Source organism: Bos indicus, chromosome 5 (assembly GCF_029378745.1).
Source record: "Bos indicus isolate NIAB-ARS_2022 breed Sahiwal x Tharparkar chromosome 5, NIAB-ARS_B.indTharparkar_mat_pri_1.0, whole genome shotgun sequence".
In the NCBI taxonomy this organism is placed as follows: domain Eukaryota; kingdom Metazoa; phylum Chordata; class Mammalia; order Artiodactyla; family Bovidae; genus Bos; species Bos indicus.
This window is the reverse complement of record NC_091764.1, coordinates 113,078,561-113,099,173: the sequence shown is the minus strand read 5'-3', so window position 1 is coordinate 113,099,173 and position 20,613 is coordinate 113,078,561. Positions and strand designations below refer to the sequence as shown.

General features: G+C 44.8%; 2 protein-coding genes across 5 annotated transcripts in view; one reads left to right on the top strand and one right to left on the bottom strand.

Moving 5' to 3' along the window:
• Positions 1-9,307, bottom strand: part of ACO2 (aconitase 2) — a 49,152-nt gene extending 39,845 nt beyond the window's left edge. Inside the window, exon 1 of the mRNA XM_019961886.2 lies at positions 9,151-9,307. Within this exon, the coding sequence (XP_019817445.2) occupies positions 9,151-9,186 (36 nt within the window). The 5' untranslated portion in view covers positions 9,187-9,307. The remainder of the gene's footprint in view (positions 1-9,150) is intronic.
• A 347-nt stretch (positions 9,308-9,654) lies between these two features.
• PHF5A (PHD finger protein 5A) lies at positions 9,655-18,727 on the top strand. 4 transcript variants are annotated; one of them, XR_011566881.1, is made up of 6 exons: positions 9,656-9,777; positions 10,209-10,232; positions 10,723-10,889; positions 13,569-13,619; positions 17,012-17,348; positions 18,071-18,727. XR_011566881.1 is itself a non-coding variant. In XM_070790487.1 (5 exons), the coding sequence occupies exons 1-5, from the start codon at positions 9,726-9,728 to the stop codon at positions 13,570-13,572; spliced, it is 387 nt and encodes a 128-aa protein (XP_070646588.1). In that variant the 5' UTR covers positions 9,655-9,725; the 3' UTR covers positions 13,573-13,587. The 4 variants fall into 4 exon arrangements, 3 of the variants coding, with proteins under 3 accessions (XP_070646588.1, XP_070646589.1, XP_019817444.1); XM_070790487.1 differs by lacking the exons at positions 17,012-17,348; positions 18,071-18,727 and adding an exon at positions 12,650-12,789 and having other exon boundaries at positions 9,655-9,777; positions 13,569-13,587; XM_070790488.1 differs by lacking the exon at positions 17,012-17,348 and having other exon boundaries at positions 9,657-9,777.
• The last annotated feature ends 1,886 nt before the right edge of the window (positions 18,728-20,613 follow it).

Genomic DNA, 20,613 nt, shown 5'->3' with positions numbered 1-20,613 from the left:
ATGGGGGCTCAGTGTCTCTGGTGGAATCTGGCTTCTTGGTCTGACCGTGCCCTCTCCTCTGCTGGCTGGGATATGAATCTCCAGGGCTCCCAGGGGCGAGGGAGGCTCTCCTGATCTTGTGCTTAACTGACACAGAACAAACTCTGAAGGAAGGACTATAACCAAAGTGGACCCGCCAGGGAATCAGGTAAGAAATAAAATGAAACAAAACCAACAGAACTGTGAGGCAGGACCACAAAGGTTATCTTAGGTCACCTTCCCAACAACTGGGCCAAGTAGGAGTGTCAGGTCATTGTGTCTTCTGTTTTAAAGAGAAAACAGACTCCGACAGGTGAGAAAGTAAACTGCACTAAAATGTAAGCTCTACAAGGGCAGAAGACTTGTCTCATTTGGTCACCACGACAGACTCAGAGTTTAGGACATAGAGTCCAGGACACCAGTGCTGGATGATGAGATGGATGAAGGCAGAACCATGATTTGAACACAGGCTCCTCATCTTGCTTTCCAATTCAAGTTGTGAGTGTCTCTGGCAGAGGCTGTGTTGAGCCTCCGTGCCTGTTCACAGAGCCAAAGCATGGGGCAGGCTGGCTGGGCCAGTCTGACCTCCGTCCACACTCTGAAGCACGCCACACACCAGCGCTGCCTCAGAGAACCATGTGTCAGAGGGCGCTACAGCTCAGAGCAAGCGGAGGAGAAGGTGGCTGAGCTGTCCAAACTGGCCGGGATCCTGGAGCAGCCTGGTCTCTGAAGGCAGCTGCTTCACCAAGAGACAGGGAAGTCGCCGGCCCCATTCTGGCCTGTCAAGTCTCACTGCAGCAACACTGCAGCCCGTGTCTAGCCACAGGGAAGGCATCCGCTCTAGAGCTGGAGGGGCCTGGCCCAGAACCTCAGCTCCCCCAGCTCTGGGACCTCAGACCAGAGTCTTCACTTCTCTGAGCCTCTGTTTCCTTTTCTGTAGAACTGGTGTAAAACAGTAGAGATTTTGTGAGGATTAGAAACAATGTGTGTGCTAAGTCGCTTCCCTCACGTCTGTCTCTTTGCAACCCTACGGACTGTAGCCCACCAGGCTCCGCTGTCCATGGGATTCTCCAGGAAAGAATACTGGAGTGGGTTGCCGTGCCCTCCTCCAGGGGATCTTCCTGACCCAGGAATTGAACCCACGTCTCTCATATCTCCTGCACTGACAGGCGGAGGCTTTACCACTAGCACCACCTGGTAAGCCCAGAAACAATGTATTGTTTGTAAACATAGAGGGGAAAAAAAAAGTGTGGAATGAAAATACAAAATTCCTATCAGTGGTTGCCTCTGTGAACAGGAACTGGGAGAAGGAAAGAGAGTTTTAAACGTAGTCTTCTTTAAGGAAAAAATATATGGAAAACACAGAGCTCGGCAGCTGGGTTCCTGGCAGGCATTCAATAAATGTAAGCTGCTGTTCATCATTTCTCCTGGGAGGAGATGCTGCCTCTCACATACCTCCTACCTACATGTTGAGAAAGAACCATGAGCTGCTGTTTCCGACCATGCCCTCTGCCCCCTCCCAGCTGTCAAAGCAGGTCCCTCCCAGCCCCAGAGCAGGTCCCAAGCACCAGGACAGCACATCTCAGAATTGAAAAGGTCTCATCTATCCACTCATTCTGCCCCTGAATGCCTGGGAGACCCTTTCTGGCAGTGGGGAACACACTACCGCGTGAGGCCACCCATTTCACCAGCAAGATGACCTCAAGGTCTCAGGAAGGGAAAGACTCCTGGTTCCTCTGACCATAACCCTCAATGGCTTTTAGCCTCACAGCTCTTAGCAACCAGCTCTTCCTGGCAGGGAAGCCTCAGGTGAGGCTCTGTCTAGGTGAGCAATGCAGGAATGCACGTCAGTCAGCACCTTCCTTAAGAAGCGTGATCTCTCCACATCTCTGCTTCCTCAAGAAGGGTGATCTCTCCACATCTCTCCTGCTTCTAAAAACTGTCTCCCACTCCTGGCAGAAGAATGTCTGGCAACCCTCCTAAGACTCCCAAGCTATAACAACTCCCTCCTGTCCCTAGGCAATCAGTGAGCTTGGTTGCTATGCAACAGGCAGGCACAAAAGTGATGCAGTCCTTTTCAGAGGCTTGGGAAGGGGGCAGGGAGCCATTCTATCCAAGACACAGCCTCTAAATGGGGTCCAAGGCAGTAGGGGTTCCTTTAAGAAGTCAGTTGATAGACTCACTCATCTGCCTAATTCTCCTTTGCTGGTGTCTGAAGCAGACTCCAGGCACACCATGAACTGCATATAAATTCTGAGCCCTGGTCTGGCCCCCACCGCCCATCCTGAGGCAATAGCTTCCTCCGAAAGCTCGACAGGCAGCCTGTGAGGCTGACCCACAGCTCTGGGCCCTCCCTCTCAAGCTCTGCTGGTATTTGGGGCAGAAGGCAACCATGGCCTCAAACATCTCCACATCCCAACAGGACATGGAGCCAACCGAACTGTGTCCCCTCCATCTAGCCTACTCTCCAGAGATCCAGTTTCTACTTGCTATACTCAGGGGAGTCCTCTAGGAAAACAGTTTGACCAAAGGGTAAAAACCCTGAGTTCTGCAGTCAAACAAGCCTGCAGTCAAAATCTGAGGCAGCTGCATACTAGTCGTGACCTTGGGCAGGCCATTTAACCAACTGGGGTCTGTTTAACTGTTTCACTTCTCCAGCCCTCCTTTCCTTGGCCACATACAAAGATTTAAAACTAGTTAATTTCTGAAACTCTGCAAGGCTAACGACACCTACATCTTAGGTTGTTGTGAAGGTCAAGTGAGGCAGCGCTTGTCCAACAAGACCTAGTTCAGTGACGAGTACAGCAGGGCTGACAGCTCAGTATGGGTATCTTCTGAACGCCAAGGGTGCGGTGGGGCAGACCGAGCATGCCATCACTCATGCAAGTAGGGCGGGCGGCCTGGACTTAGCTCCACCCAGCACACCCCCTCCCCTCCTCGCTTCAGCGCAATGTATTACAGTTACCAAGATGTGGTTTCTTCCTCACCAGCACAGAAGCTCTTTCACAGGCCGGGCCTTTTAAATAAGTTCTGTAGTTCTCTCAGTGAGCAGTGACAACAGTAACAGCAATGTCTAGCTGAAGGTGAAGTGCCCAGCAACAGAGCACTGAAGTGTAGGCTGAAGGAGCTCCTGAGGCCTCTCTGGTCCCCCCACAACCGGCCACAGAATTAAAGCTCCCACTGAGAAACTGTCTCAAGTACTGCAGGGTGAAAGCAGAAATGCTCCTAACTGGGCCTAAATTCCCCAAGGAACCTCGTATTTATTGATGGAAATACTGCAAATGTTATTCTAGAGCTTGCCTTCTCAATGCTGGCCTTCAACTTAGAAAATTAAAAAACAGGAAGCCATGGGTTCATTTGCTCCTCTTCTCCCAACTCTCTTAGAGCCGTACCCAAAAGGTATTCCTGCACTAGCACTACACACCCAGTATCCACGGCCATTACAGAAGGAACAAGCAGCTTCACTAGAGCCACTCTTTTTTATTTTTCAGGCGGTACCACACAGCGTGCAGGATCTTAGTTCCCGGACCAGGGATGGAACACGGGCCCAGAGCAGTGAAAGCACAGAGTCTTGACCACTGGACCGCCAAGGAAGTCCCAAGACTCTCTTTAAACATATGAGTTGAAGATAAACGCTGGGCAATGGAGGCTGTAGACCATCTGGAGGGGTGGAGACACAGACTAACTCTCACCAAGTGCCCATATATCCTGTGTCAGATTTCCCCCACTTTATACACACAGTCCCACCTAATACTCACAATCGTCCAGAGACAGAAGGTACAGTGTCCATTTTATAGATGAAGAAACTGAGGCTCCAGAACTTAGCTCTTTTTCCCAGGGCCACACAGCAACGTTGCTGCCTTTTCCTTTGACCCAAGCTTTGCACAATGAATCCAAGAAAAAATCATTCTCCCTGCCTTTTCGGATCCACTAAATAAAGAAGAGCTTCCACAGGTTCATTCTAGAATAGTTTAAGAAAAAAAAAAAAATCTGTCCTTTGTCTCAATATTAGAAAAGGTCTATTTTTAAAATAACATTAGAAACTATTCACACATTTTTATAGTCCATAGAGTTTAAAGAACCTTCCAAATGTTACCAGGTCTTCAGCACCATTCTAAAAATGGACTATAGTCTACCTGACTCCTCTGTCCACAGAATTCTCCAGGCAGGAATACAGGAGTGGGTTGCCATTTCCTTCTCCCGGGGATCATCCTGACCCAAGGATCGAACCTGGGTCTCTTGCATTGCAGGTGGATTCTTTACCATTTGAACCACCAGGGAAGACCATGTGTTTAAAGAGCTTTCCAAACATTACTAGGTCTTCAGGAGCCTTCTCAACTGGAAGGTAGCTATGAACTGTCCCATTCTGCAGATGTGTAACCAGAGCGCTAGAGGGCTGAGGCCTCGCTTGAAGCCACGTGGTGAGAAGGGCTTAGAGGAGCCTCCTGAGATTCCTGGTATCCCATGTGCTGCCTTTTCTCGTTTTATTTTTGTTTAAAAAATTGTTTTCTCTTGGTTTTATTGATATAATTGACATAGCTGTGTAGGTTTTAAGGTGTACAGCATAATGATTTTACTTACACGATGAAATAATTACCACATTAAGTTTAGTGAACATCCATCAACCTCATTTAGACACAAAATCAAATAAGTGGAAAAATATCTTTTTTCTTTGTGATGAGAACTCTTAGAATTTACTCTCTTGGCAACTTTCATATGTAACATACAGTAGTATTAATTATATTTACCAGGTACATTACATCCCTAGTACTTAGTCCTAACTATAAAACTTTGCACCTTTTGACAAATTTCATCCAATTCCCCCCTGCCCCCCTCACCCAATGCAGCTGCCCTGCAGTCCTTCCCCTTCTACATGCTGAGGGGCGCAGAGCCCACCACTGCCTTCCAAACTACATGCTGGGAAAACAAGGGGTGTCAAAGAACACCAGGGCTGATGAAGACACATACAGCCTGAATGATCCCTCTCAATTACAAATCAAATCCTATCACTTCACCATTTAAAATCTTCCAGTGGATTTTCATTACACTTGGAGTAAAACCCAATTTCCTTACCAGATCCAACAGGACCCTGGCTCCTGCCACTTGCTCAGCCCTCCCTCGCATCACCTCAGCCACACTGGCCTTATTTCTTATCCTCAGACCCATCTCAGGTGCTTTGCACATACTGCTCCTTCCCCTCCTACTTTGGGCCCTTCCCCAAATCCTGAAGGGTTGTCTTATCATTTAAGTACCAGTTCAAATGCTACCTCTTCTGAGAAGCCTTCCCCAACCACTCCAGTCAAAAGCTATGCCACATCCTCACCTCTACTCTCTCGACCACACTATCCTTATCTTCGTTGTCTTACTTCACAGCTAAATTTTCTTGTCCACTTGTTTGTCTCCCCAGAACTACAATACAAGCTCCACTATTCCTGTTGATTATTACTCTCTCAGTGTCTAGAAGAGAGATAGGGACATAGTTAAGCGTTCAATAAACGTTTTAGGAACAGGCTGTTCAAAAGGCAATGGTGTACTCCCCTCATCCTCATACTCACTCTGCCCAAATTTCAGATTGGAAGTTTACTCATCTGTTCATTCATTCACTTAATTCAAACCAACAACTAACTACTGGTCACCTGAGAAGGTACCACAGTGAATAGGGAACCAGAATGATCTATTTCCCAATTCAAAGCAAGATTTTTTTTTTAATGTGGCACTTTACAGAGGCACTTTTAACATTTGCAAATGTGTCTGATTTCTTTGTAGTTAACAGACTCTTCAGATTTATATGCAAGAAGTTACATAACTTCCGCAAGGTCACATGGTAAGAACTCAGCATCCCGGTATCTCAAGGCAAAACCAAAGACCTAAAATGTATCTGGAAGTGTCCAACCCCTTTTATTTTCTATCCATGGTCATTTACATGAAAGTTAATTTTATTTTATTTTTTAATATTTATTTATTTGGGTGTGCCGAATCTTAGTTGCAGTGTGGGATCTAGTTCCCAGACCAGGTATTGAACTCAGGGTCCCTGCATTGGGAGCATGGAGTCCCAGCCATTGGACCACCAAGGAAGTCCCTGAAAGTTCATTTTAAAAACTGGAGAGTAGATACGGTTTTTCAAAAACTTCACCTCCATTTTCTTCACTTTATTTCTATCTTCCTACCTGGTAGCAGGTATCAAATGACACAACACTTTGTGGAGCACTGTTCTCTGGTTATGGACCATTAATGGTGCCCTGGGTGACAGGCTGAGTGTTGATGGCAAAGGGAAGCAGTGGTATGGTGCAGGTGCTGGGACCTCAGGCTTGTGAGTCAGAAAGTACCAGATTCAAACCACATCCACTAACAACTAGTGATAAGGCCCTAGACAAGTTTATTTTAATTTAATGAACAAACACTTATATAGCTCTTTTAGATGGAAGCAGGGTTCTAAGTGGGCTTCCCTGGTGGCTCAGAGGTTAAAGTGTCCGCCTGGAATGCAGGAGACCTGGGTTTGATCCCTGGGTTGGGAAGATCCCCTGGAGAAGTAAATGACAACCCACTCCAGTACTATTGCCTGGAGAATCCCATGGAGGGAGGAGCCTGGTGGGCTACAGTCCATGGGGTCGCAAAGAGTCAGACACGACTGAGCGACTTCAGGACACGACGACAAGGGTTCTAAGTACTTTGCAACTACGATTACTAGATAAGTCAGATATACTATTATCCCTATCTTACAGGTGAGGAAACAGGCACAGAGAGGTGAAGTAACTTGCCCAAAGCCACAGCTAGTGCATATCAGAGTCAGCATTAAAGTAAGACATTGGATGCCAGAATCTATGCTCTCAGCCATTACACTGTGTTTCTGCTCTACTCCTATTTCTTCATCTATAAGACAGGGCTAATAAATCTGCAATATCTCACAGGGTCATGCGAGGCTACTGGCACACAGTTAAGTTCAATGTTAGCTGCTCTTAGTGGTAGTAGTAATTGCCATCACCTTTGGTCCAGTCAAGGTTCAATCAAGGTCTGCCCAAAATACTTCAGCTGAGAAAGATCTCCAAGATCCTCTGCAGCAGAATACGTTAGAATAAGTGGAAGTTCCATGAGAACAGAATTATCTGCTCTTTCTGCTTCTCGTTGTATCCAGAGGAAGCAGAGGGTACTCAGTTAATATGTGGTAAATAAACTGAGTGCATGGACAGGGTTCTGTCACACAACAACTAAGGTAGTACCATCACTTCTCAAATGTAGCTGAACATAAAAGAGGTAAATTTACAAAGTTTTTAGACAACAGTGGAAGCTGGCCATTACTTAAGACAGCCTGGCTATTAGCAGACAGTGTGGTATAATGCTGCTCATTCATCTTAGCTAAATGCAGTCTCAAGGTCTTGGAGTGTCTGTCTATAAAAGAGGAAGCTGGACGACATGATGATCATAAACAAATACATTCTTGCTCATTGCTTTGTAACAATTATTATAACAATATGAATGGAAGCTGATCACCAAGTACTCGATAAATGTTTTTCAATGAACACAATTTCCAAATGACAGATGAAGAAATTGGGATTCCGTTTCCAAGTTCAAGGTCACTTGGATGGGTTAGCATATGGGTTAACTTGGAAGAGTCCAGCTCTCTTCCTATGCATGTCTAATGCTCATGCTTTCCATGATTCTTTTTCGGTTAAAAAATACTGTGATATCAGTTGTCTCTTCCAAGCTCAATAAATCTAATAATTTACCTTATCAAATAACCTTGTATAACTTCACTAGATCATGTGACAGTAGGATCAAGAAGAAACAACTATTCCACATTGCTAACCTGGAGAATCAAAGCATCTAAAGAGAGAATTAATTAGGCCAAATCCCCTGTTTCTGCCAGAACTGAGACCCCATAAGTATAAATAAGATAAATGATGACTTCACTTTAAATGGTTTAAATTTAAGCAATATGACTTAATAAATAACTTCTGGTAACACAAAACTTTTTGAGGGTACAGTACCTTACCTTCTTCAAACCTGTAAGTATAGTTGGCTACTTGATCCAAAGTAGATGCACAGGTTAAATGTAAAAAGTTGCATAAATGTCCACAAATGCTTGCTTCCTTTATTTTTATTAAAATACACGCTTGACATTGAACCTTTGTGTGTAACACCACCTTCCTAGGATTGTCAAGTTAAGACTGAAAAAGCCATCTGGCAGTCACAGTCAATTTTCTAGATGGTTCATAACAGGATTGTCAAGGTCAAACTGTTGATTCTTTTACCTTCCCATCTAGTAATTGAAAAGCAACGAAAGTGGGCTCAATATACTTCGTTCTGGTACTCTCACAAATACAAACATCAGCTCCAGGATCACACTCTGGTTCAAAAAGTTCTGAGGGCAGGGTGACACGAACAGCGGGGTAGTAGGGCAGATGCTGAGGCCACAGCACTTGGGTAACACTCAAGAGAGAGCAGGAACTTTTACCTAGCAGTTTCATCACCTATCAAATGAGAATAATCATCCTACCAAATGATCATATAAATTAAGTGATATGACGAGGAATGGTCTTGCAATCTGTGCAAAGGTGAGAGACTACTGTTATCATTACTAATTACTACAGCTGGGGACGGAAGGTCCCCTAGAACTCTTGGCTGTTATGTTCTGCAGGATTCCCTCAAGATCGAATATAGTTTTTTTCCTCCAGACTTCGGGTTTGACAACGACTGATGCACTTGGCTAGCGAGTCTCCGCCGCTGAGAGATGAGAAGTGAGGCCTTCGGGTTCTGGGCCTAGCGAGCTCAACAACCACCGCGCCCCCCCAGTCACCTTGTCCTCACCTTGAGGAACAGAAAACGAAACTCTATGGGGTAGAAAGTGAGGTCCACGAAAACGAGAAAGAGGTGACTCCACTCTTCACCTAGATGCTGCTTCTAAGACCCAAGCTTCCAGCTGGGCGGGGACAGAGCAGAGAGAGCTGACAGAGCCAGGGACGCCTTGACCTCGGGCGCCGGAGGAGCGAGCGTGGGTGCTGGGCCCGCGACAGGGACAGGTACACGAAAAGCCGGCCGGAGGTCGGGCCTGCCTCGTCTTGCCTCGCCCACAGCCGCAAGCACAGGAGGAGGCACCCCGCCCCCGCGAACCCAGGGGGCCCTCAGTTCGCTCACCTGCAGCCGGGACACCAGTAGGCTGTAAGGCGCCATTTTGTGCACTGACAAAGATGAGGTCGCTTGAAAGTGACGTACCACTCAGAGTATTTAAAGCCTTCGGGATGTGGGCGTGGCCTGAAGAGAAACGCGACCTCGTGAAGGCTGGGCCTCCGTCGAGGCGCCTACTCCTGCGAGCGCCTTGGGCGGAGTTCCCGTGTGAGGACTCGAAAGGGGAGAGGAAAAAACTATATAAAAACACTTAAGGAAGTAAATACGGGGCACAGAGATGTCTTATCGAAGTGCACACTTCAACTTTGCACTTTGAAATTTGCTTCTTCCATTCAAGTCCTGGAAAGGTTGTGATTTTTTTTTTTTTTTAATAACTTTTATGCACCTGCCAGGACCCGGCCCCCCGTTAGGACGGAAACTTGGCTTTGGAATTTGATCTCGCGAGAACCAGCGGGTTTTGGTGCAAAGAGTATAAATACTGATGGATGTCTAGAGAACCAATCACGGCGACCAAGAGGCGGGAGCAACGGAGGTTAAAGGTCGGACGGAAGTTCTGTAAGCTTCCGGTGGATTGAGAGGGCGCTATGGCTAAACATCACCCGGACTTGATCTTTTGCCGCAAGCAGGCTGGTGTTGGTGAGGCAGCCTTCTGCACCCGGCTCTCTGGGTGGGAATGGTATTAGGACCTGAGAGGCCCGGGGTTCCCGTCACTTGCTTAGGGTCTTGCCCGGGAGGCGCCACGTTCCCCGCCTCTAGGTTGAAAGTGTAGGAGCGCGCGGGTTTGCGGTCTCTTGATGAAAGGAGGGCGGGGGCTCGCGTGCTGGGAGCTGGAGGCAGGCTGCCGGAATGGGGTTGGGAGAAATTCTCAGTTTGCGCAGGACCTGTGAGGGGCTTCAGGAGGCTGTGGATTTGGTTCGGATTGAAGTTTAAGGGGATAAGATGGATAGATCCCCTCAGGGCTCACTGCAGTCCCTGCTCCTGTCCCCACCGCAAGCTCGAGGATGTTTGTCCCCTCTTCATCAAAACTTTAATCCTAATTGTGCTCTTTACCATCTTTTATTTTCCAGCCATTGGAAGACTGTGTGAAAAGTGTAAGTGGAACACGCCTCCCCAAATAGCCCACCTGGCCCACTCAGTTTCTGTAGAACAAGCAAACGGGCATTTTCAGCGGTGGCACTAAGAGGACTTTGAGTAGACGTGACCCAAAGAATGTCAACACAATGCCAGGCTACAACTAAAGGCCACCACCCTCACTCCAGCTTGCACGTTTTAGACACTAGGTTTTGAGAGAATCTTTAGCTTTGGACCGGAAGTAGCATGACCACATCCCACATGGTCTGCCAATTAATTTATATAGACGTGTCTACCAGGTGCTTCTCTAAGCTCTTTACCTAGTAGTTGATTAACTTTTCCTATGTGTTGTAGAGATTGAGATGGACACGAGGTAAGTCGGTTTTGTGATGCCAAAGTAGAGGGTCCTCAAGTCACTGTTAGGAGACTGGTGTAGTCCCCATAGCAGGAGGAGGGCAAAGGCCTCGAGGTACTTGCACGTGGTGTAACTCCATCCTCTTCTCCTCATAGGTGATGGCAAGTGTGTGATCTGTGACTCCTATGTGCGTCCTTGCACCCTGGTGCGCATATGCGACGAGTGTAACTATGGCTCTTACCAGGGCCGCTGTGTGATCTGTGGAGGCCCTGGAGTTTCAGATGCCTATTATTGTAAGGAATGCACCATCCAGGAGAAAGATGTGAGTACATATAGGAAGCTTTTCATCTGATTTTTCCTTGTGTTTAGTAACACTTTGCCATCCACAGCAAACTGTATGGTCCGTAGATGAGTATGTTCATTTAGTCATCTAGGTTATAATTTCTTCAACCTCTGTGAGCCAAACTGGGTGTAGCCCAACAAAAGGCAGTTATTTTGCATCAAGGAAAAAAGTGCAAGAGAAGCAAATTTTGGTCAACACTGGCAATTTGGAAAGCCCTCTATTCCTTTGATGTCTCTCTCATTTTTATTCATAAACAATATCCTTTTTTTTTTTTTTTAACTGTGCCACATAGCTTACAGGATCTTGAACCCTGGCCACGGCAGTGAAAACCCAGAATCCTAACCATTAGGCCATCAGGAAACTCCCAATATTCTGCATTTTTAAGTCCTAGCACAGTGCATGGTATACAATAGTCATTCAGTAATTCTCTCTATTATTATTAAGGACTGTTCAGGTGGATGTGTTGACTTCTGAATTTGGGACTATTCAAGTTGATTTCAGCTCTGAGTAGCTAGAGAATACTTTTGCTTTGATTTTTCAGAATTGCTTGGGATTCTGCTTGTGACATTTTTGCCCCTTAACATTGTATGCTGGCAATGGCAGTTATTCAACTCCTTAAGCCAGTTGCCAGGATACAATAGAGAACTATAGATCTGTACCAAAAACAGGTTTCTTGGAGGAGAGGAGGACAACCCATGAATCACCTTTTATTCTTTTTATGACAATAAAACAAAGTGTGATACAGTAACAATAGGCTAATATGAGGTATCTGGTTACCTAATCTAGGATGAGACATAAGGCAAAAAAGAAATAAAAAATTCTCTGGCCATGCTGGGCAGCTTTGGGGATCTTAGTTCCCCAACCAGGGGTGGAACCCAGGCCCCCTGCAGTGGAAATCCAGAATCCTAACCACTGAACTGCCAGTGAATTCCCAAAAGATAAATAATTTCTTATATTTCCTTTTACAAATAGTAGATAATTAAATATATATATAGGGCTTCCCAGTTTGCTCAGATGGTAAAGAATCTGCCTGCAATGTGAGAAACTCAAGTTCATCACAGGTTCAATCCCTGGGTCAGGAAGATCCCCCTTCTATATAGATCCTATCTCCCTTATTTTTCAATAGCTTTGTTAATTAGGGGTTATTATTATCCCCATTTTACAGCCCCTCTCCCAGCTAATAAGTGTCAAGTCCAAGCTTTCTGACTAAACCTCGTGGTGTCCTTTGATAAATCTGTGATGTGCCTGTGTTGAAGAGAGATGATTCAGCTACCTCAGAATCTTTGCAGTTAGATTTTGTCTACCTCTAATAAGTGGGACATATTAGAGCAGATAAACCTATTTCTTACACCAGGAAAGTCTTCTGTTATTTAGGGAAATGAGAACAGTCATAGATAAAGTACCAGAAACAATTTCAGTTGGTGATTTGAACATTCTCTCTCTTTTGGGGGGCTGCTCTAGGTCTTGTGGTGTGCAGGGTTAGTTGCTCCAAGGTATGTGGGGTCTTGGTTCCCTGACCAAGGATCAAACCCATGTCCCCTGCATTGCAAGGTAGATTTTTAAACACTGGGCTACCAGGGATGTCCCCGATTTGAACATTGTCTTACCCTAAACTCTGATTTGCATTTATCTTTGACTGTCGAATCATGCCCTGCTCATGTCCCCCTTTTTCTCTAGCTCTTGTATGCTGCTGCTGTTTAGTTCACTAAGTTGTGTCTAACTCTTCTGCAACCCTGTAGACTGTAGCCCCGCCACCAGGCTCCTCTGCCCATAGGATTTCCCAGGCAAGAATACTGGGGTGGTTGCCATTTCCTCCTCCAGAGGATCTCCCTGAGCCACCTGGGAAGCCCCGGCTCTTGGTGTCGTCCCGGCATATATTGTAAGTCTGGTGCACGTTTCTGTGCTACTCCTGTGAATCACCTGTAGGAGCTCCCGCTAGAGAGTGTCTGGTACACAGTAGGTGTCGGATGATTACAGTCTACACCATGGTGAGGCAATATCAGTGAACAAAAGTACAAGCAAGTCTTAAACTAGCTAAAACGAGCCAAAGATCTATTAAGGACAACATTTTCTTGAATTTTCCATGACTGTAGCTAGAGTTCTTATCTGATACGCTTACAACCAGAGTACTTAATAAAGGTTAATGACTGTCTGATTCGTCTGCATGTGGCGGGTGACCTGATCTCTCCGGATCCTTGTGCCTCATTCTAGATGTCACCACTTCCCTTACTTCACATTATACAGGAATGTTCTGAGGATATTTGAGATGGCATCTAGCTCGCATTAACTCAGCAATAGTTTCCAAGGAACACAAAACAGTCCAGTGACATGATCCAGCCTCTCAGCCTTACAGATCATGATGTAGATTAAGTGCCCAAGACTTTCCTACACACAAATCTTCCTACAGCCAAAGCAACCCCTCTTATTGTTCTCTTCCAGCAACTTCCATAATTTATGAGGGAATTAGCCCAGTAAGCTAGGTTAGGTGTTCTCCATAGTTTTTTCAAAGCCTTGAGAATACTCAGGGGTCAGGGACAATATCTGTGGGCACTTCTGCCAAAGTACCAGTTTGTAGTTTCTTATAATGTGGCATCTTATTGATCTCCCTTCACCCTTGACTCCTTTTACTTAACCATTTTCTTCAACTCTCCCAACCAGATAACAAGAAAAATAGCAACTAGTATTTTTGGAGCTCTTGCTGCATGCCAGGTACTGTGCTGGTCTTTCTTGTCTAAAAGTTGTGTATGATACAGATGAGGAAATGAATGGCTTAAAGGTAGGTTTGGCCCAAGGTCACATGATGAATAAATGGCAAATACGGGATTAGAACCCAGGTCTCTGTAATTCTTTCTCAGCCTTTTTTTTTGGTGGTGGTTTTTCATTATCGCCCCTCCACTAAAGGAGAAAGGTTAAAATCCAAATTAAATTTTCTTGGGAAGTCTTGGCGGTCCAGTGGTTAAGACTTACGCTTCCACTGTAGGGGACACAGATTTGATCCCTGGTTGAGGAACTAAGATCTCGAATGCCGAAAAACTATTTACATTTTCTCCACAACAAGAGGAATGAAAGTTGGATAAGATTTTGTTGGGTAAGGGTGAGCTTCAGATCACAAACCACTGTAATGTCAAAGGTGTTTTCACCCTTATTGAAGATGCATCAACTAACTCAAAGCACTTACCCTAAACACTCATCGTATTTCTCTTCTCAAGGTGGTTAAGGATGCACCTCTCTGTCTCATGCTACGTCTACCATTCTCTTCCTGTTTAAATAGCAGAGCAGTTAGATATATAGGAAAGATACTTGATAATTTTCAAAGGTAATTCACAAGTTTACCCTTCTCTGCAGCTTCCTAAACCTTGTGAAAGTTTTGAGGTTTGCCTCCAGGAACCTCTGTTACAAAAAACACCAGAGTAGGAGTTAGAAAGCCCAAGTTCAGGTCTTGGCTTTGCTAAGATACTGTGTGTGGCTTTGAGGAAGTCTCACCCTGACCCCCAGCCCCTGACCCCCAGCCCACAAAGGGTAGTAGCAGTCCCTTCTACCTCCTGGATACATTTACTGAGAGCTTAAAGTTTCAAATAGAAAATGTGATGCCCTTGTTAAGGTCTCAAACCAGTGTACAGTCTGGTTTTTACCTTGTAGGTATTCATTAAATAGTTGCTGGAAGAATCAGTGTTTTGTCTACTAGTTTCTGTTAATCAAGCAGGTCTTGCCTGCTGTTGGTAATTCTTTGCTACCGAATATAAGAAATGGACATGTGGACCCATTTTCTGTAATCCTGTTTTTCTGATCTCAAAATTTGTAAATTGCCTTTTCCTGCATTTTGGTTCTGTACACATTTCCCCATGGTATGTTATATTTTGGTATATGATCAGTGTTGGTTTTTTAAGTATTACTTTATAAAGTCCTGGATTCTCACCAGGTCCAGGGTAATTTTTGTAGCTTGCTTTTGCACCATAGAAATGGACTTGACGTTCAGCCCTCCTCAGGGAGGAAATCCATAGGCATTGACTTCTCTTTGGTGGTTGGTAATGGAGCCCACCTTAGGCTTCTCCTGGGGATGTTTTAGGGGCTTCCCTAAAGTGGTAAAGAACCTGCCTGCCTATGCAGGAGACATAAGAGACTCAGTTCAATCCATGGGTCAGAAAGATCCCCTGGAGGAGGGCCCAGCAACCCACTCCAGTATTCTTGCCTGGAGAATCCCATGGAGAGAGGAGCCTGGCAGGTTACAGTCCATGGGGTCACATAGAGTTGGACACAACTGAACTGACTTAGCATGCACACACGGGGATGTTTTAACAGACATACTTAGTATAATGGAAAGAAGCACTTGGCAGTCTAGTGTCTACTTTTTTGGGTGTGAAATTATAGAAGTTAAGTGGCCATGCAACATGTACATTCAACTCAAAAGCTGTAGCTGCCTAAAATAAAAGCTCCCTATGCTCAGAATGGGGAAATCTGTTACCCTCCGGGAGGACTGAAAAAGGCTGAAATTTGTCTTTAATACACTCCCTAGCGCAGCTCACAGATACTCTCTGTACCATCCTTGAGGTTTTCTTAAACATCTCCGTTTTCATGGTCTCCATTCACAGGCACGTTCACAAAAGCCAGCCAGTGCACACATCCTCACCTCTTCAGTACTGTTAGAATTTGGGAACAGCCACTAGACCCACAGGATATGTAGAAAATAAAAACAGGAGTTTAGGCAAGAAAATAGGAAATTTATAAATGCCATAAAAACCAAAGAGCTAATAATCTAAAACATTAGTTTTCCGGTGGTTTTTTCAACTTTTTAACACATGGAGTCCTATCTTCAAAAAGTGTCTTATACAAAAGCCATGGGTGTGTTAGGTTGGACCATTATGAAATTGCTGCTATTTGTTTTTGGCAATTTCTTACAATTTATTAAAGACTGGCTATATGCCAGGTGTTGTTCTAGGTACATTTATTGATTCTTAACTCTGTAAGGTAGGTTCTACCATTGTAGTAATTTAATAATATGACTAAAAAGAGATATAAAGAGGGTAATAACTTCTCAGAATTCAGGTGGCCCGTCTCCAGAGCCTACAGTCTTAATATGAGTGAGAACAGAGCTGCACAGAGCAGGGATGAGTCCTACAGTCACCTGGCACCTCTCAGGACTCTCGAGGGCTCTACAAACACAGTTTGTAAACATTGACCTGATCCAGTCATCTTATTTTATAGTTGGGTATGAATCCAGACAGAAGTGGCTTGCCCAGTCATGCAAGTCAGTGAGGCGTAGTAAAGCTGAACAGGCTGTCATCATACCACAAAATTTCACAGCATCCCTAAAGGGCTTCGAGCACTGTCGTGTCTAGTAGCAGGCTATCTTGGGTCAGGAGAGGCAGTTCTTCTGACGTGTGTACCAAGATTCCCAGTACAGATTACGTGGCTTACTTGAGTTCACCTAGCACCTAGCATTGGTGGGGCTGTGGTGCCACAGCCTGGCTCCCTCAGCACACTGAGCTTCACAGACGGTAGTTCTCAATATAATACGTTGTACTGGATTGATCAAAAAGTTCCTTCAGGTTTTTCCATTACTTTTTTGTGTTTTTTTTTTTAGTTTATTTTTGGCTGCTCTGGGTCTTCACTGCTGTGCACAGGCTTTCTCTCGTTGCAGCAAGTGGGGCCTACTTTTTGTTGTGGTGCATGGGCTTTTCATTGCGGTGGCTTCTCTCGTTGTAGAGCACAGGCTCTAGGTGCATGGGATCAGTAGTTGTGATACAGGGGCTTAGTTCCCACCCAGCATGTGGGTTCTTCCCGGATCAGGGATCAAACCAGTGTCCACTGCATTGCAAGGCGGGCTCTTAACCACTGGAAGAGCCACATAACCATGTGGCTTTTAACCACAAGGTGGGCACTTCCCTACCAGGGAAGCCCCTCAGTAACATCTTTCAGAAAAACCTGAAGGAACTTTTTGGCCAACCTATACATGTTTTCTAGAAAATAATGAAATGTTAGTGTTGGCTTTGTGTCTTTTCAGAGATTTTTTTAGTGTTGGTATCAGTCCCCCAAAAAAGAAAACAGCTGAATTAGAAATAAGTTGTCTGAGGACTGGACTCATTCATTCATTCATTCCATAGCCCAGCATCAAGCAACTACCTTTGACATGAACGTTTAATAAAATCATCAGATCGAGGAAGGCTTCTTCCAGTAGTAATTCCCCCAGTTTTCTTCTCATCATCCCAAATCAACTGATGGAACCATCATCCCTGCAAAACATAGTTTCCCAGGGGCTTCACTGAAACCACTCAAGCTCACAGAATGGCCAGGGGAGCCTGACATTACAAATCAGAGTATGGACTGTCAACAGCGATCTCTAGCACAGGAGCACTCTTCTCCCAAGACCATGTGTCAAATTAAGTGAATTAATAAGGACACATCAAACTCAGTATTCTCTTATGATACTTAAAATATAAGGTACTGTTTCCTAAAGTCTTCAGTTTTTTTCTCTTGGTATTATCTCCTTTCTTGGGATAGTGAAAGAAAGCTAAAGAGCTTGATCTGTAGATGATTATTACCATTTCCTACCTCTCACTTGGAGAAAATCCTTTGAACACCTTAAAGAGTTTTGTTTATTTTTTGGGGCCACACATCATGTGGGATCTTAATTCCCCAACCAGGGATCAAACCCATGCTCGATTCATTGGAAGCACAGTCTTAACCATTGGACTATCAGGGAAGTTCACCTTAAAGAGTTTCCGATTTTGCCTCCACTATATCATATTAGCAACAGAAGTGGGCTAAGAATCCAGCATTCTAAGTGCAGGCTACTGGATAGATGGCAAATTCTAAGTGCTTAGTAAATACCTGATTGATCAAATAGGATAACTGAACTGGTAAGATGAATGGCTAAACCATTAATCCAAAAGTTATTTTTTCTTAGTGTGAAAGTCACTCAGTCACATCTGACTCTTTGTGGCCCCATGGACTATACAGTCTCTGGAATTCTCCAGGCCAAAATATTGGAGTTGGAGCCTTGCCCTTTTCCAGAGGATCTTCCCAACCCAGGGATCAAACCCAGGCCTCCCGCATTGCAGGCAGATTCTTTACCAGCTGAGCCACAAGGGAAGCCCAAATTTTTATCTTAGATTCCTTTCAATTAAAGCTCAGAGACTTTTAATAACTTTTCTGTTTTCCAGAGAGATGGTTGCCCAAAGATTGTCAATTTGGGAAGCTCTAAGACAGATCTCTTCTATGAACGTAAAAAATATGGCTTCAAGAAGAGGTGATTGGTGGGCTGCCTCTTCCTCCCTCCATCAGACTGCTGCAGCTGCCAAAAGAAATGCCTACTACTGCCAGCAGAAAGGAGGCGGAGCACAGAGCATCACCTGAATTTGCCTGTTAGTACAGGCACCTTACCGGTTTCCTCTCACCTGGACCTGGTAGGAATGGAAGAAAGATTCTTCGCAGAGCACTCTGGCAGACTATATCAGAAAAATTGATAGATTAGTTCATGGTATTCCTTAAATTCTAGAAGCAAGGATGTGTTATCCACATCAAGAATTTCTTCATACCAAAACTTTCTAAAGCAGAAATAATATGTCATTTCCGTCTTCTATTTGAAGACCCGACTGTGAAGCTACCTGCAGTGAAAAGCATGTTCTTAGGGAATCTCTGATGGCAGTTGTCCTTGATGAAGTATCTGCGGTGGGGGGGGGCCAGCAGAGCAATAAATGTGGGCGTTTCATCCTGTAACCTTTACCAGGTGGTGCTGGTTCATGTTATTTTTCTTCTAAAAAATTGTAAACCCTTTCTCTTGTGTTATATTAATAAAGTAGGTGTTTATTTTCTGGTCATCAGCCCCTTCCCAATTTAATTTTAACTCGAGGACTTTTAGTCACCTAGAAATTTGTGATTCAAAATAGAGGTATTGGGATTAACTTAAGCACCTTGTTCTCTTATTACTATTGTAATTCAAAACCAGTCGTGCCTTTTATGATAAGTAAACCAAAGTTATTTTTAGAAACATTGCTTTTTCCTTCCTGCCCAACTTGAGTTTTGAACTGAAGAGGTGGCTTCCAATAACGGAGAAGGGAGTGAGACAAAATGTATTCAAATCAATGAGTTAGGAAAACTGAACTTGGTTGACTTTTTTTCATAAAGTACATATATATATTCACATTAAAGATACAAGGGAGGGACCACCCTGGTGGTCCAGTGTTTAAGCCTCTGCACTTCCAGTGCAGGGGGTGTGGGTTCAATTCCTAGTCAGGGAAATAAGATTCCACATGCCATGAGGTGCGGCCAAAAAAAATAATAGGATGTGAAGGGATGTGTGATTTAAGTAAAATCAACTTTAGATGTATCCTACCCTAACTTAACCATCTGTACTTTTTGTCTGCTAGAGGCAATAAGCAAGTTATCCAGAAGAGACATATTCATAACTGGAGACTTCCAGTCAAGTAAGCCTTTAAGACCATGAATTTGAAAGAGCTTCTGAGTCTTGGCAGGATCCAGGGATCTGGCCCAAGGTCACATTGCAACTTAGTGGCAGAGCTAAAGGAAGAGATGGGTCTTCTGACCTCTTGTCGGAGTTTTGTCTTGTTGAATGTATACTTGCTTATTTGTGATGTATTGAATGTCCAAAACAGAATTCAGATAATCTCTGCCTTCAAGGAATTTAGTGATTGAGCTTAACAGAAACAGCTCAGTGCAACTCAGGGGCTGCACAAAGCAAGGGCCTAGCGAGAGGCACCTCAGGAAGGCTAGAGGAAGATCATAGCCATAGGACTGCCATGAGGGCTCCTTTCAGTTCCTCAAACTGCTGCTTTCCCTCCTGCCTCTGTGCTTTTTACCTGTAAAGCTCTGTTCTGCTTCTGCTCAACTAACTCCTACTCACCTTCAGACCTTAGCTAAGTATTTCCTTAAAGATGCCTCATTCAACCCCCAAAGTCCCTCTTGTCATACTCCCACATAGCACCATGAGCATTTTGTTTTTCGCATTTGGTGATATTGACTATCATCTATAAGGCTGTGTTCCATGATGGCAGGAAATAAGTCTGTTGTGCCCAGCGTGTAGCAGGTACTCAGTGTTGAATGAATAACTAAAGTAATAGAAACCAGGTAATAAACTGGGCTTTGAAGGCCACATTGCAACCTCCCAGCAGAGGGGATGGGGTCTGCTGATAACGGACATTTTTGTGGGGGAAACAGTTTGGACAGGGTGATGTGTTTGGGGAGCTCTGAGCAGTTTTAAAGCATCAGGTAAGGGTTATGGTACATCAGAAGTTGTTCAGTCGCTCAGTCGTGTCCGACTGCAACCCCATGAATTGCAGCACGCCAGACCTCCCTGTCCATCACCAACTCCCGGAGTTCACTCAAACTCACGTCCATTGAGTCAGTGATGCCATCCAGCCATCTCATCCTCTGTCGTCCCCATCTCCTCCTGCCCCCAATCCCTCCCAGCATCAGAGTCTTCCAATGAGTCAACTCTTCGCATGAGGTGGCCAGAGTACTGGAGTTTCAGCTTTAGCATCATTCCTTCCAAAGAACACCCAGGGCTGATCTCCTTTAGAATGGACTGGTTGGATCTCCTTGCAGTCCATGGGACTCTCAAGAGTCCTCCAACACCACAGTTCAAAAGCATCAATTCGGTGCTCAGCTTTCTTCACAGTCCAACTCTCACATCCATACATGACCACCGGAAAAACCATAGCCTTGACTTAGATGGACCTTTGTTGGC